This window comes from Rhinolophus hipposideros (assembly GCF_964194185.1).
Source record: "Rhinolophus hipposideros genome assembly, chromosome: 11".
Classification (NCBI taxonomy): domain Eukaryota; kingdom Metazoa; phylum Chordata; class Mammalia; order Chiroptera; family Rhinolophidae; genus Rhinolophus; species Rhinolophus hipposideros.
Genome location: NC_138057.1, coordinates 31985028 through 31999562, shown reverse-complemented (window position 1 = coordinate 31999562; position 14535 = coordinate 31985028). Strand labels below are relative to the sequence as shown.

The following is a 14535-nucleotide window of genomic DNA, read 5'->3' as shown; positions in this document are numbered from 1 at the left end:
TTCTTTCAAATTTAATTAAGACTAAAGAAATCACGAAAAGAGGGTTATCGTCTCACTTTGCTTTATTTCTCTGGGCTTGTTTTGAATACTTTTCAAATATACAAGCTTCATTTGATACAAGCATTTTGAAAGTATGGTACGTGTACTCTGCCTAGACCTAACTAGTACGATTATTCTAGGCAATTTAAGAGCAAGAATAAAAGGGGAAAGGTCCTACTGGTGTTTAGATCTAATCCATAACTTCTGTTTTGAGAATTGTTATTGATTTGACATCTATATAGTGTACTCCAAGGTCTGTGGTAATGCCTCACAGAGAGTAGGAAACTGTACTTGTTGCTTTAATTCTGAGACAGCCACTGGAAGGGCAGTTTGTCCCAGCTCTCCAAGCCACCAACACCAGCTGGGTAGCAAGGCCCCAGAGGTCTGGGTCCCAGGGCCGTGGGCTCCTCCTCCAAGCTTCCAGGTTCTGGTAGCTTCCAATTTCTTCAGTTTGATCTTCGAGCCCCAGGGCAATAGCTGCTTCCTGTAACTATTATCTGCATTACCTCAGAGTTACCTCCTTTCATCTTTTCGGTCCTTCAATACCTGCTTAACATATTTCTGATATTAGATTCTCTCTGTTAAAATACCTGAAGCAGCTTTTCTTTTTCTGACTGGATCCTGGCTGTTACATCAGTGGGTGGGCATTTAGTCCCAGCTTTTTCACACTATACAAAATCATCCCTTATCATTAATATTGACAGAGAAGGTAACTCTGATCTTTCCCCTGAAACATGTTACAATGCCCTTGTGTCCCTCAAAGGGTATTCTTCTTAATGTCTAATTTCGATTTATCCACTTGAGATAGATCTTCTCCTCTTAGTCTGCTGTCAATGTAAATGAAAGACATACTTCAACTGCCCATACATATTCTACGCCATCTGCCCTTCCTGTGTGACAAGATGCAGCCCATCAGTCTTGATATGAAATTTCTTATAATACCTACTACCCTTCCCATTTTCTCTCTTTCCTTTGGATATGTAAAAATGAGCTTCCAACTATAAAAGACAGCATCAAAAAGTATGTATGAAGATATAGTTCTCATGTACAACAAAAAGTGGGGGGAAAGTTGTCTCTGGGCACTTTTGCTTATTAATTTAATAAAAGCTTTTATATATCAATTGTAATATATGATATGTAATAATATGCAATTGCATATAGTATACATACTATGTATGGTACATTATATAATATATAACATACATGATTTCACAGGCTTCATATATTTATATGTTACTAGTTACGTACCATATACGTGTTTCATACATCAGGACATAAAGCCTGTAAAATTCATTTATTGTTGTCAATGAACCATTATTTATACAATTGATTGCTTTTAAAGTTTCTAGTTTCTCTCTTCATATTTGACTGTTAGCACCCTGAAGGCATACACACATCTGTGATATATGTATGTACCGTATCTCCACAGCAAGCCTAGCATTGTACCTTGCTCTGTAAATGTGTGTTAGACTGAATTATAGTCACTCATCTACTGAGATTTCAGGCCACATCTTGGTCACCTTTGACTTCCCCATAACTAGCACAACACCTTGATTAAAGTCAATGCTCAGAGAGTATCAGTTGATTACTTGAGATAGAGAAGGTCTTAAACTACAACCAGAAAAGAAAAAAAGAAGTTGACTTAGAAAGACATCAAATTTGTCATGTAAAGTGTATACGGAGTGTAAGGAAAAGGGATATCAGAAGAAAGGCTAAAATCAAAAAGACAAAAATACACATACACCATGTAGTTTAATGGTTGCAAAAAGGGGATCATCTTCATCCTTCACTTTGCCACTTACCTACCCCCACAAATTCCACCATGAACGCCTTTCTTTGTCTTACGATTTTGACCCTGTTAAAACACAAACCCCTCTGAAAATTGTAATATTTAAATCAGTTGATCAGCTCTTTTACTAAAAGCAGCTTTAAGTGTAGATCAGTGGGTTTGGAGGACACTGCCCCTAGAAGACATGTGAAAATTCTAGGGCCTTCTGGGTTGTCACCATTATTGGCATTCAGTGGTGAAGGCAGGGATGACACAGTCCTGACCACCATGAATTATCCCACATCCCACATGATTTTTACGTGTCTCACCAGACATTCACATAGGTAAAACCTGTTCATAATTATCTGAGTTTAGAATCTAAGTCCATTTTATTTTCACGATTCTTATTCATGTTAAATTATTTAGAATGAAATTATAGTGTAAATCAAAGACAGATTGATTGTCCACTGTTTTGATAGAAATATTATGAAGTACTGTCCACCATTTCATAAAATGATATCACTGAAAGCAGAGCAACTAGATGTCTGAACCATCAATACAACAAAGACAATTCTGAATCATCGGAATTTTAGCTAATTCTGGCTGTAGGTGCAAGCTTATCTGCTACTTCATTATGTCTTCTAGCATAGTTGTGCTGGAACATTTTCATATTTAAACGTGTATTACTTTATTATAAATTATATTATTTTTCATTTCCCTTCTATTTCAATTATGAAAGTATATTGATTTTAAAAATTATTTGCATAGATACATGACGCAGTCTATGAATTCTGTTTGAGAATAATAAAGCGGGCAATAAAAACAATAGGGCTGTGAAACAGGTTAGATGGAGGGCAGAGATTCTGAGCAGAAAAGAGTATCTGGTGGGAATACACCACTGAGAAGAAAAAGAGCGGGGGAGAAGTGATGCCTGGCAACAAGCCCGTAGAAGGTACCTGGTGACTGCTTAAAGACCAGTTGTCTTTGTTTAATTCTGTTTTCTAGGCAAAGTGCTACACCAGCGTTTGCCATGGCTTACAGGAGTGAGCCTGACGCATGGAAGGAGCAGGGAGTAAGACAGACCTGCATCCAAACCCTAGTTCTGCCTCTTAGGATTCATGTAAACTTGGGCAAATAATTTCACTTCTCTGAATGTTGATTTCCACATGTGTAACGTGGATGTAATTTTAAAAACCTTGCAAGTTGGCTCTGCTGAATCTTTAAGTCTATCACCATGGTGGCATATGATAAGCCCTCAGGTTAATTCCTGCCCTCCTGCTCCTAGGTGTTGCCTAACTTTCTAGTGCCTTCTGCAAGAAAGGAAAGCCACAATAATTGCACTAGTTATCTACTGCTACATAACAAATTACCACCAATTTACTGGCTTACAACAATACATGCCTTATCTCCATTTCTGTGGGAAAGGAATCTGAGCATGGCTGAGGTGGGCTCTCTGCTTCAGGGTCTCTCACAAGGCTGTAATCAAGGTGTCAGCCAGAGCTACAGTCCCCTCTGAAGGTTCAACTGGGGAAGGATCTACTTTGAAGCTCATGTGGTTATCGGCAGAATTCAGTTTGTGGAAGGTTCTTGGTCTGAGGCCTTCAGTGCCTCACTGTCTATTGGTCAGAGGCCTCCGTCAGTTACTTGCCACATGGGCCTTTCCAACAGGGCAGCTTGCTTGCTCAAAGCACACAAGCTGAGAAGACAGTAGAGTCTGATAGCAAGACAGAAGTCAAATCTTCTGTAACCTAATAATGGAAGTAACATTTCATCACCTTTGTCATGGTTAGAAGCAAGTGACTACATTCAGCCCACACTCAAAGGGTGGCTGTTATACAAGGGCATGAATTTCAAGAGATGGGAATGGTGGGGCGGGGGGGTGGTGGTGAGTAGTGCATCTTAGAGTCTGCATGGCACAATAATAAAATGGATGATTGTACAGAATTTTCTTCTATAAGTGGAAAAATTACCTGAGCCAAATATGTAGAGAAAATATGTTTTCAACACCCAATTCATGTTCCCCAACTTTTAAAAATTTAACTCACTGATTAATTGTCTACGATTTGTATCTGATAGATTCCTATTAAAATCTGGCATAAAAGTCAGGAGTATTCAAATCACAAGTGGATTCTCTCTGATTATATGAACCAAGACACCAAGAAAGAGCTATGCTGAAAATTTTCAAATCTGACAGCCAAACTACTTCGAATTACCGTGTTGTTCAAAATGATTTCAAATAAAAATCATAGGCCTGCGTACTCAAACTCTGAAAATCCTCCCCTTCACTAAACTCTAAATGCAAACTAAACCCAAAGGTTTAATGGATCATCTATTAAATGCTTTCTTAATTCCCACACCTAAGAATAAAAATCTGGGTTACCTTAAAAAATGCATTGCCTTATAAAACACACTGGCCCCTACTGAAGAAAACTGATGGAAAACATCATAATCGATAGAGTTCAGTGCTTTATCTTTCAAAGAAAAAAAAATAAACTCAAAAAAAAATCACATCTTCCAAAACTTAATTTTTGCTGGTGGTCATACTTCTAAAATCTCCTCCCTTACTTTGGAGTCGTATTGGCTAAAGAACACAATTTCTGTGATAACTTCAGAAATATCACTGTTATTCAAGACATATCCCCGAAACTACCTTTATTTAGGGGACTAAGTTCCTACGCGTCACTCAACCCACACTCCACTTTTCTGAGCAGGTGAGCCCCATGTTTATGAAGTTCTGCCCACATCTCAGTTGGATGAACCAGACCTGACCCTCACTAGTCCTACCTGACACTCTTTCCAAGGACCCTGAAAATCGGATAGGGGGCCAACCCTAGAAAGATGACTCATAGCACGGAAGTTCTGAGTACATTACATGTTAATGGCTGGGGACATGGATGCTGTGATGGTTAATTATATGTGTCAACCTGATTGGGCCACAGTGCTTCCAGACATTTGGTCAAACATTATCCTGGGTGAGCGTGTTTCTGGATGAGAGTAACATCTAACTTGGTAGAATGAGTTAGGCAGACTGCCCTCCCCAATGTGTGCCGGCATCACACAATCAGTTGAAGTCCTGAGTGGAACCAAAAGGTGAACCATCCCATGAGTAAGGGGATACTTTCCCTGCCTGACTGCTTTGAGCTGAGACATTGGTCTTTGCTGGCCTTCAAAACTGAACTGAAACATCAGCTCTGTGAGCTTTCGGACTAGAATTTACACCATCAACACTCCTGGCTCTTAGGCTTTTAGACTCCGACTAGAACTAAACCATTGGCCTTCCTGAGTCTCCAGCTTGCCAACTGCAGATCTCGGGACTTCTCGCCCTCCAGAAGTGGGTGAGCCAATTCTTTAAAATAAATCTCTTTAAACCTTCGTTCTGTTTCTCCAAAGAATCCTGACTAATGTGGATACTACAAGACAGAGAAAAGCAATATGCAGGGAGAAGAACGAAGGGAGGTGTCAAGAGAAGCAGAAATAAAAGATCACATTGTCTAGCAAGAAGAAGCATGGGGAAGTAGCTTGTTCTTAGTCCTTCAAAGGATCTGGTTGTCCATCCTCTCCCTGGATTCCATGAAACACTCCTTTTACATAAGCTGGTACAGTGGGTTCAGCAACCAAAAGAATCTCGAATAAGATGCTTGGTGAATAGGTACACTTTCAGTAGAAAGCTCCGGTCCCCAGGTTGGCTCCCTATAATGCTACAAGGAGCAAGCTTATGTCTCACCCGAACAGAACACGGTAGAATGATTAAGACACAAGGCTCTGGAATCACAGAGAACCTGCCTACATTCAATTCCCCGCTTTGCCACATACTAGCCATGTGGCAGCTGCTAAATCACTTCACCTCTCCAAGCCTTAGTTTTCTTAATTTAATGACACAGGGGGTTATTGCGAGAGTTCAAAAGAATTCTGAGCCCCAGAACCACCATGGAAGGCCTTCTGGGTTATGCTCTAGTTGTGTGACCCTTAGCTCTGCTCCACGCAGCAGCTGGCCCAGAAGAAGGGCTCAAAAATTAGCCATTATTGTGTCTTTCTTTTTACCATCACATTTCCTACTATGATTGCCACCAAAACCACTATCTTAAGCAAGTAAGGCGGGGCACTTTTAACAGAAATTGACACAAACACCTGCAACAATTTATTTGGCATGGTTTTTCTGCTTCAGATCACTGTTCTTTTTAAAATAAATATATACCAGACACTACACCGCCACACATATTAGAAATTATGGTAGACATACTGGATCTTTCAGGAAATCATTCTCAACTGCCAAGGACCTAGCCTGTTAAGGCAAACCCTGTGCCAGAAAACAAAACAATAGCCTATAAAAGTATTTAGGGCTCTTAAGTCAAGGGCACCATCCCCATAAATTCTTGGTTAATTTTCTTAATCTTTCTAAGTCTATCTTTCCTTGTGTTTTTCATGGGAATACTTCATAGGGTGGGGATGGATTAAATTAAGATATGTAAAGCTAAGAACAGTAGTAGAAAATAGAAAGTGCTAAATAATTATTAGCTTGCTTATTTTCAACCCCAGAACAATCAGATAATGCATTCTACTTAATAATATATGAATAATCAATCACTCATTGGCCCCAAGAAATAATTTTGCTAATAACTTACATGGGGCTAATCCTGTGCATTGAACTACTTTACCTTAAAGCAGTTGGGTAAAATTCTGAATCTAAAGGCAATTAAATTTTCCTCTAAATGTAGGGCGACCCTGCCTTCCAGCTCATCCAGGATAATCCCAGGCATAATTATAATAGGGGCCCATTTCACGCCTGGAGAGTATCCTGGTTTGGATAATAAATTATAAGATCACCCTATCTAAATAAAATAAAATCTTTAGATGGAAGATAAACTTTTAAAATATGCCATTTCACCTCAATGTTTTTCTACTATGATTTGAATTTTTTCTCTCTAGCTTTTGAAGCAAACTGTGAAAATAGAGAGTATTTAGGGTTCTATATCCACACATCAAGGAATAGCTTTTCATCTTGCAGAGACTTGGGAGTTATGACTAAGCCACAGGCCTTTATTCCAAAGGACAGGTCACATGAATAAACGGAGTAGAGGGGCAGGGCCACCTTACTCAGCAGCAATTGCTGAGTGTTTTATGGAGATTAATACTGCCCCACACAGATTTATAATCAGGGAACAACAATACATGCCTCTGGCAGTTTATAATATAAAATGTACTTTCACACTTACCATCTAATTTAACTCTCAAAAGCAAACTCCATTTTTTTTTGCCCTCCCTCCACTCATAAACATCATCTTCTGTTGCACCATCTCATGTGCACCTGAGACTGCCACACAAACGCGTGTCTAACCAGAAAGCCAATGCGCTAGCTCTCAAGTTCTCTGATGCTCACCTTCTCCCTCCCCAAGATCCCCAGTCCCTACTCCAGCTGCTGGCTTGAGACTATCCTTCAGTAGCAAGGTCCTATACCCTAAGTCTCATTTTTTAACCTGTTTATTATGTCCGAGCCAAACAGAGGCCTTCTATTTCTTTTATTATTCAACTAAGGCAGCCATGAAAATAGATCTTAAATACAAGCCATCAACCATTTATTCTTAAAGTTTTATGGGTCTGAAGTAGCCAATCTAAGTATAGGTTTACAGATTTCATAGACAGAGGCATGGAAAGATAGTTGTGCATTTAATCACTCAGGTTGCCATCACACAAAGACTGCCTGATTCCGAGCCAGGGAGACAATGACCTCCCCGCTCACGAGGGCCAGAAGGTGCAAACTGTCAAGTACACTTTTCCAAAACAGGAGCAAAAGGCCCATTTCCTCAGCTCATGGATGAAAATGGCAGCTGAATGATTTTGAGTTTTTAAAGGTCTAGTCTTTCAGGAATGACAGCAACAATAAACTCTAACGGAGAGAGGGGACAAGAGTTCTCCATCGTGGGGTCCTATTCAGTGGCAACCCACACAGCACATAAGAATAAGGTCTCAGCAAACTGAACCTCAGTCTCTTCCTCTCTAAAATGGGGCCGATTACACTTGCCCTGCCTCTCAGGATGGTGACTTTGATTAAATTGTATGAGACAATCAATATGCAAGCTTCTCAACTACAAAGCATTATACAGGTCCAGAGCGATTGCTATTTAAAAGCAATAATGTGCTATAGGTGACTAACAGATGTTACATTTCAGCTTCATGTTCTATAGCATTTGAGGTATGTGTAGGGGAGACGGGGTGTTAATGGAATATATTCTTTTAAAGGTGGAATGTTATGAGATTGACAAATTGCTTTTATAACTGGAACAAATCATGCCTGCCATTCAGTAATACTTGGAAATCCATCATCAATTTGATTTACACCCAGCATCAATAAATCACACAAAGTGTACCCTGTGTAGCCCAAAGAGTAAACAAAAGTAAACATTGTGTTTCACCTGCCTCATTGGCGAGACGAAATGAAAACTCTGGCTACCTCCACTGGAATAATGCCTTTGGTCTGACTGGTTTGGTTATTTTTGGAACCTTTTACGAAATATTAACTTTATTTGCTCTAATTCTGCAGGAAGCCACATTGGAAGTGCAAGGAAATATAAATGATTAAAAAGCAGAAGTGGAAAAAAAAAGTAACCAACTATTTTGCCCCAACTTTCTTTAGCTAGTATATCAACTGCATCTTTTCAAAACTGCGGGACCCCAAGCACTCTTCTTAACCCAGTTCTCACACGGCAACATTCAATGTGGTTCACTCCCTGGTATTAGCAGATTCCTTTCATTGTCTGTTTTTCCAGGGATACACATAAGTGAAGGAATGATATAGGAAAGCAACATTTTAAAGCAGTGGCAGTATTTTTAAATTTACGATGTGGAGGTGGGGGTGGGCGTGGGGAGGGAATATGAAGCTAGCTGACTCACTAAGGAATCAAACTCTAACCTAAGCTTCAGGTTATAACCAATTGAATTAACAAACTATAAACAGTGAAAAATAAAACTTGATGTATTATTTAAGGTACATTAGTTTTCAGACCTCTCAGTTTCACACGATACATTATTTTTCTTAAGCCAGGTCTTTACAAGAGACACTAGCCTTAAGTGACACAACAGAGTTTTTTAATCCCAATTAGTCTGGTGTCCTTTGTTGATATTATTCTGCTTTTTCTGACCAACAATAATGAATAACCCACAAGCACTAATGAATAACTAACTCCCTGTTTCCAAGGACCACAGAGCCCAACAAGAAGTGTCAGAGGCCCTGCAGTTAAATAAAAAACCTTTACAATGAAAATCTTCCCAATTATATAGTCCTACAGGTACTGTGAATGTGAAATTGTCTTAAATATTTAAATAGCTATGTCAAATGTGCTTAAAGTAGAGATCATAAAACTGATTTCCCAGATGCTTTGAAAATGCATTTCTGCCAGTCTAATTACAATTCGTAACTGCTGAGCAGGAAGTATGGGGAAGTGCCATTATTGGTACAATATAACTGGGATTCTGTACTCACCAATACTACCTAGCAGGGCCAGGAAGTCACCAAATGCAGAACGTCCTCCATGCCCACCCAGTGGCTTAGCTAAACACAAACATTCTCATCTCACTACAATTAAAACTTTTTGTGTAGTAAGAAATCATTTTCAAAACTAATTTCTACTACCTGAAAAATGTAAAGCTGAAAAATGCAAAACCTTTTCTCTATTATAGGGCAGAGCAAATAAATACACTGACGTTGCTGAGAACCAGGGACCCCACTGACAAATGTGCAATGAGGCAGTGTGAAAAGAACTCTGTCATGTTGGATTTTAACTGGAATTCATGATCTCGTTCTGACATACTTCCTAACACTGTCCACACATAAGGCCCATTTTGGGAAAATGGCTGATTCCAGATCTGTGGTCGAGAAGTACCCTAGAACATCTTGCTATGTGTGAAAGCAAGGAAGTGTTTAATGGGAATATATCAAAAGGACATAGGACCTGAAGTGAAGGGGCACCTGCTCGCCCAATCTGGGACAATTTGAGCATCAGAAAGAATAGTGATGGTAATGCATTATGGTAAATTTGTTTAAAAGAATGCATGAGTATACAGTCATTCTCAAAAAGAGAGGAGAGACGCTCTTCTTTCCAGAAGAATACCAGCTAATAAACATAGAAGGAACGCTAGAATCAGAAAAGCAACACTGTAATAACTGATTCAGGCAAGGATTCATCAATGGAGACTATGAAAGGCTATTAGAGAACAAGATATTCACAGAAGATTATTTATTAATTTTGAAAGGTAAAGTGTCCTTCACAATGCAGAGAGCTGGTAACACGACCTTAGCCAGGTGATCAAAAAGCAACATCACAAACACTAGGACAAATGAGCATTCAATGCTACCTGGTGTAATGAAATGCCTGGTACACAAATCACCTATGTAGTATTCCTGCCAAAAATGTTTAACCTGAACCCAATCATGAAGAAACATTCAGACAAAGCAGATTGTGAGGCAAGACAACTGACCTGAACTCTTTAAAAATATCAACTTATTTGGCACATAAAGAAAAGGCAAGGGGAGAGGGGCCGTTCTAGATCTAAGTAGATTAAGAGACAGGACAACCGAATGTAATGCATGATCTTTGATTAAATCCTGGATCAAAAGAAAAAAGATGGTTACAAAGGGCATTTGGATTACAAATGAGGAAAGAAAATAATTATTATTATAAATATAAGTATAATATAAAATAACAATATAAAACTAATTTACTATATTTTAAGATACAACTACATATAAATAATACTATTGTATCAAAGTTAAATTCCTTGGGTATTATTAATATATTTCAGTTATATAGCATGAAATTACCTGCTTATGAATTTGGGGATGAAGTGTTACAATGTCTGCACCTTACTAACAGATGGTTTAACTTATTTAAGTGCAAGAGAGACAAAGGTGGCAAATGCTGAAAAGTAAAATACAATGTAATATAATAAAGCATAATATAAAATAATGTAAAACAAAACCTAACTTTTTTAAAAAAAAAAAGGTAAATTCAGAAGAAACAAAGAATGAGTTTTATTTAAGGTAAGTTATGTATGATAAGTTAATTAAGTGGGAATAGTTGGGTGGGACTCCTGGAAAAGCCATTTAAAGGATTGGGCTCTATTTGGGGGAGTTGTCACTTTTGTCTTTTTGCTTTTTGTCCTTCCTTTCTCCTTCACCCTTCTCAGAAGACAGACTTCACAGCAGGAGCTGGAGTGAGGAAGCCAGTGTGCAACTAAGAGGGAAAGACGGAGAGAAGCTCCACCATCTTGGACCTGATATCCCTGAGCGTCCAACCATCAGCAGCATCCCCCACCCTGGCTTGCTCTTTGTGTGAGAAAAATAAACTCCTATGACAGAGGTTCCCAAATGTTCTCAGTTCGTGGCATTCTTACTGTCTAGGCAATGTTTTGATGGTTGCCCCTAAGCCAAAAGGAACACCTAACACTTCTATTTATTAACCAGTGAGGTATCAACAGCTTAATAATATATTTATGTACTAAAAACATATTAGGTGTTTGGAAAAAAATAATACACATGAATTAAAATTACAAGCATTTGTTTTCAAACACACACACACACACACACACACAGCACATATACACGCGCAGGACATACACATTGCATGATGACAACGTTAGCTCCTCATCTTTCAGATATCTGCCTAGATATCTTACTCTCCTCCCAGGTCCACTTATCAAGCCCCCACTAGGAACCCTCCAAATGTTGCCATATCACTCTGAGTATATTCCTATCAGAGCACTAAACGTGCTTTATTTTAATTCCCCATTTATTTGTCTGAATTCAATTCCTTAAGCTCCGCAACTATGTTTTATTGGCTATTGTATCCTCCTAACAGTGGCTCACCCATAATATATGCTCAATAATAATTTGTTGAGTAAATGATTGGATGAAGTTCAAACAGTCCCAGATCACCATTCTTAACCAGTTATTGGCTTAGTTTAGGGACCGTCAACCTAGATCTGAAAGAGACACATTCAGCCACTCCTGGCACCATCCAGATCACTGGTAGTATCCACGCTGCAAGGCCAGGGAGTATAATAACACAGTTGCCCTCGACCTTTTATCCATGCCCATACATGCTCCAACCATGCAGATCCAGAACATAAGCTTGGAAGCTGAGCAAGGAGCCGGGGAACTGAAAAGAGGAGAATCGGGAAAAGCTGAAGCACTTTTTAAAAATCATTATAATTATAACCACTTCTGATCACCCTCAAAGCAATACTCCCAAGCTCCTTAGTGGCTGTCAAGGCTGAGTTACTTACTCCTTCTAGACCTTTGTTCCCATATCGGTTGATGAACAGTGGCATACAACGCTGTTCTGAGGAATAACTAAGACAATGTATTGGAAAGCCTTAACACCACGCCTGACACATGCTGAGTTACACTATCATAATGCAAGTTATTAATATTATCACCATTATAACTGCCAGACAGAATTTCAAACACAAGTATATATAAAAGCAAGCTACGGTTCACTAGTCAAGCCTCAGGTGAAAGATTTTACTGGGCCTCAGCCCTTGAAAATCCAAACCCATGAGCTCGGCATTAAGGAACTCAGCTTGCCTCACCGTGAACATAGCAGCCTGACAATTACAGAGCTATTTTGGACGTAGCCCCCTGGGAGTCTTTCCTATACTTTATATCAGTAGCTCTAAGAAATAAAACAATCAAACCTAGATCAAATAAATAGATAAAAAAGAAAAGAAAAAGCTACACATATATTTAGGTGTTTAGGTTTTTGTTTTTGTTTTTTAATTTATCCGTTTATACCAACTTCTCCATATACAGAAACACACAGACACTAAAATGACTTTTTGGTTCCTTGCCTGATATAAATCATTATTCACCACAACTAAGAGTTGTAAGTTAACTGGGTGAATGGCTATTCACAGGAGGCTCGTAATTTTATTTGTTGGTATATACACGAAACATAAACATTTAAAACTCAATGCTAAAAAGACCTAAACAAATATAGAATCATGCTACTTTATATAACAAAGCTCTATTGTATAGGGGATACATACTCTTTCTTTTTCTAGCCCAAACACACATATCATTTGCAATATAATCTCATTAATTCAATACCAGTTTCTAGAGACAGTATGTCATCCAAATAATTTGCTATTCTTCAACAATTATTCTTTAATTTAAGATATATGATCATTCTGGAGCTTTTGAGATCTTGCTTCCCATCAACCGACCTCAATTTTAGCTTAAATAAACTCTTATAAAAATGAAGAGATTAAAATAAATAAAATACATGGTAATTCAAACACGATTGGATTAAAAGTACATTCTCTCCATTTCACATTAGCCAGGTTTTCTAGTTCTCACGAGCACAAAAAATACATCTTTTCATTATTCTCTTCTAGCTTTCTTCTCTCTCGTCATTAGCTATATTAGAAAAATTATAGGTTCTGCTCTTAGAATAATTTTTTATCATTTCTATGTATTAATTCCTCATTTTTATTGGCTATTAAAATTTCTCCCTTTTTTGTCCTTTTCCTTCCAAACATCCTTTTTCTAGCACCCACCGAGCATAATGGCAATTCCAGCCACCCCTCTCTCTCCTCCTTGGCCTGAAGAATCTAGCCCTTTGTGAGCCAGCACAGAGCTTGTGGATCCAGAAAATAGAATCTTACTAAACTTGCTCTTTCCTTTCCACCACCACCACCACCTCCACCCTACCTTCCCGTTTCTAATCTTTCCATATTGTCTTACACTCCATTTCACAGCCCATGAGATGTCACATTTACCACTGTGGTCCCCGGGCCCTCACACATACATACACATCCTGCCTGTTACTGAGCAAGCTGCAGATCATTATGAGACCATCAACTTTGACCCTGACATTGAATCATGCATTTTTCCATAGGATTTTGCGGGAGAAAACAAATTTCTAGGGGGAGAAAACAAATAGTTTCCACTTTTAAAAGAGCCCAGAAAGATAATCCTACCTTTCCCAGGATTTGGAGGAAAAAGACTTCCAAACTCCTGCTGCTTTGGCTTTAATGTGTGTGGCCCTGACATGCCTCCAGCCTGAGTGACCTGGAATCGTGACTTCCCATTGGTGAACACTTGTCTCCTGGGGCTCAGGGCGGGCAGATGGATGGGGCTCTCAGCCATGTTGCTCTGAGGAACCATCCCTCCTCCTGAGGGCATCTTGAGATGGAGACTGTTAGCCAGGCTTCCAATAGCAGGGCTCGGTGTGCTGCCACAGGATGGGGGGCCAGGAGTCCCTGAGTGGGCTCGGATGGGAGGAATCTGTTGGCCACTGACCATCCCAGGCCCCTGTGGGGTTCCTGATGTCCGGTGGAGATTCATGCTGCATGACCTTCCATTCATTCTGAAAAAACCTGTGGCCAGGTCAAATATCCAATAGCACTAATGACTCCTTTCAGGCAAAGTCCAATAAGTTATCCATGGTGTGGGTTATTAGCCTGTTTAAAAAAATAAATGCAGGCATTTTTAAAAGTAAAATGGAAAACAAGTCACAGTGAGTTTTCAACCTGTGTAGTATTCATCTCAGGAAGAAAAGAAGCACTCTTAGCAAAATGGCCTTTTCATACAGAGGTAGGTCATCAAATACATGGTTCATTGGCAGGCACTCTCCCCTCCTGCTTTCATGGTAGACATGATTATGGATCACTGCATTGTATTGTTTGCCACTGAGCCCTTCTCAATACAGTGATCTTGGCAACTACAACCAACT

The 14535-nt window shown here is 39.2% G+C and overlaps 1 protein-coding gene across 4 annotated transcripts in view; it reads right to left on the bottom strand.

Annotated features, from left to right (window-relative positions):
- Positions 1–14535, bottom strand: part of GLIS3 (GLIS family zinc finger 3) — a 422399-nt gene that overhangs the window by 395085 nt on the left and 12779 nt on the right. For 3 of the 4 annotated variants that reach the window (XM_081066029.1, XM_081066031.1, XM_081066030.1), the window contains exon 2: positions 13781–14263. The exons of the other annotated variant lie outside the window; for it this stretch is intronic. In XM_081066029.1, the coding sequence (XP_080922155.1) occupies positions 13781–14168 (388 nt within the window). In that variant the 5' untranslated portion in view covers positions 14169–14263. The remainder of the gene's footprint in view (positions 1–13780; positions 14264–14535) is intronic. 4 annotated transcript variants of the gene reach the window in all.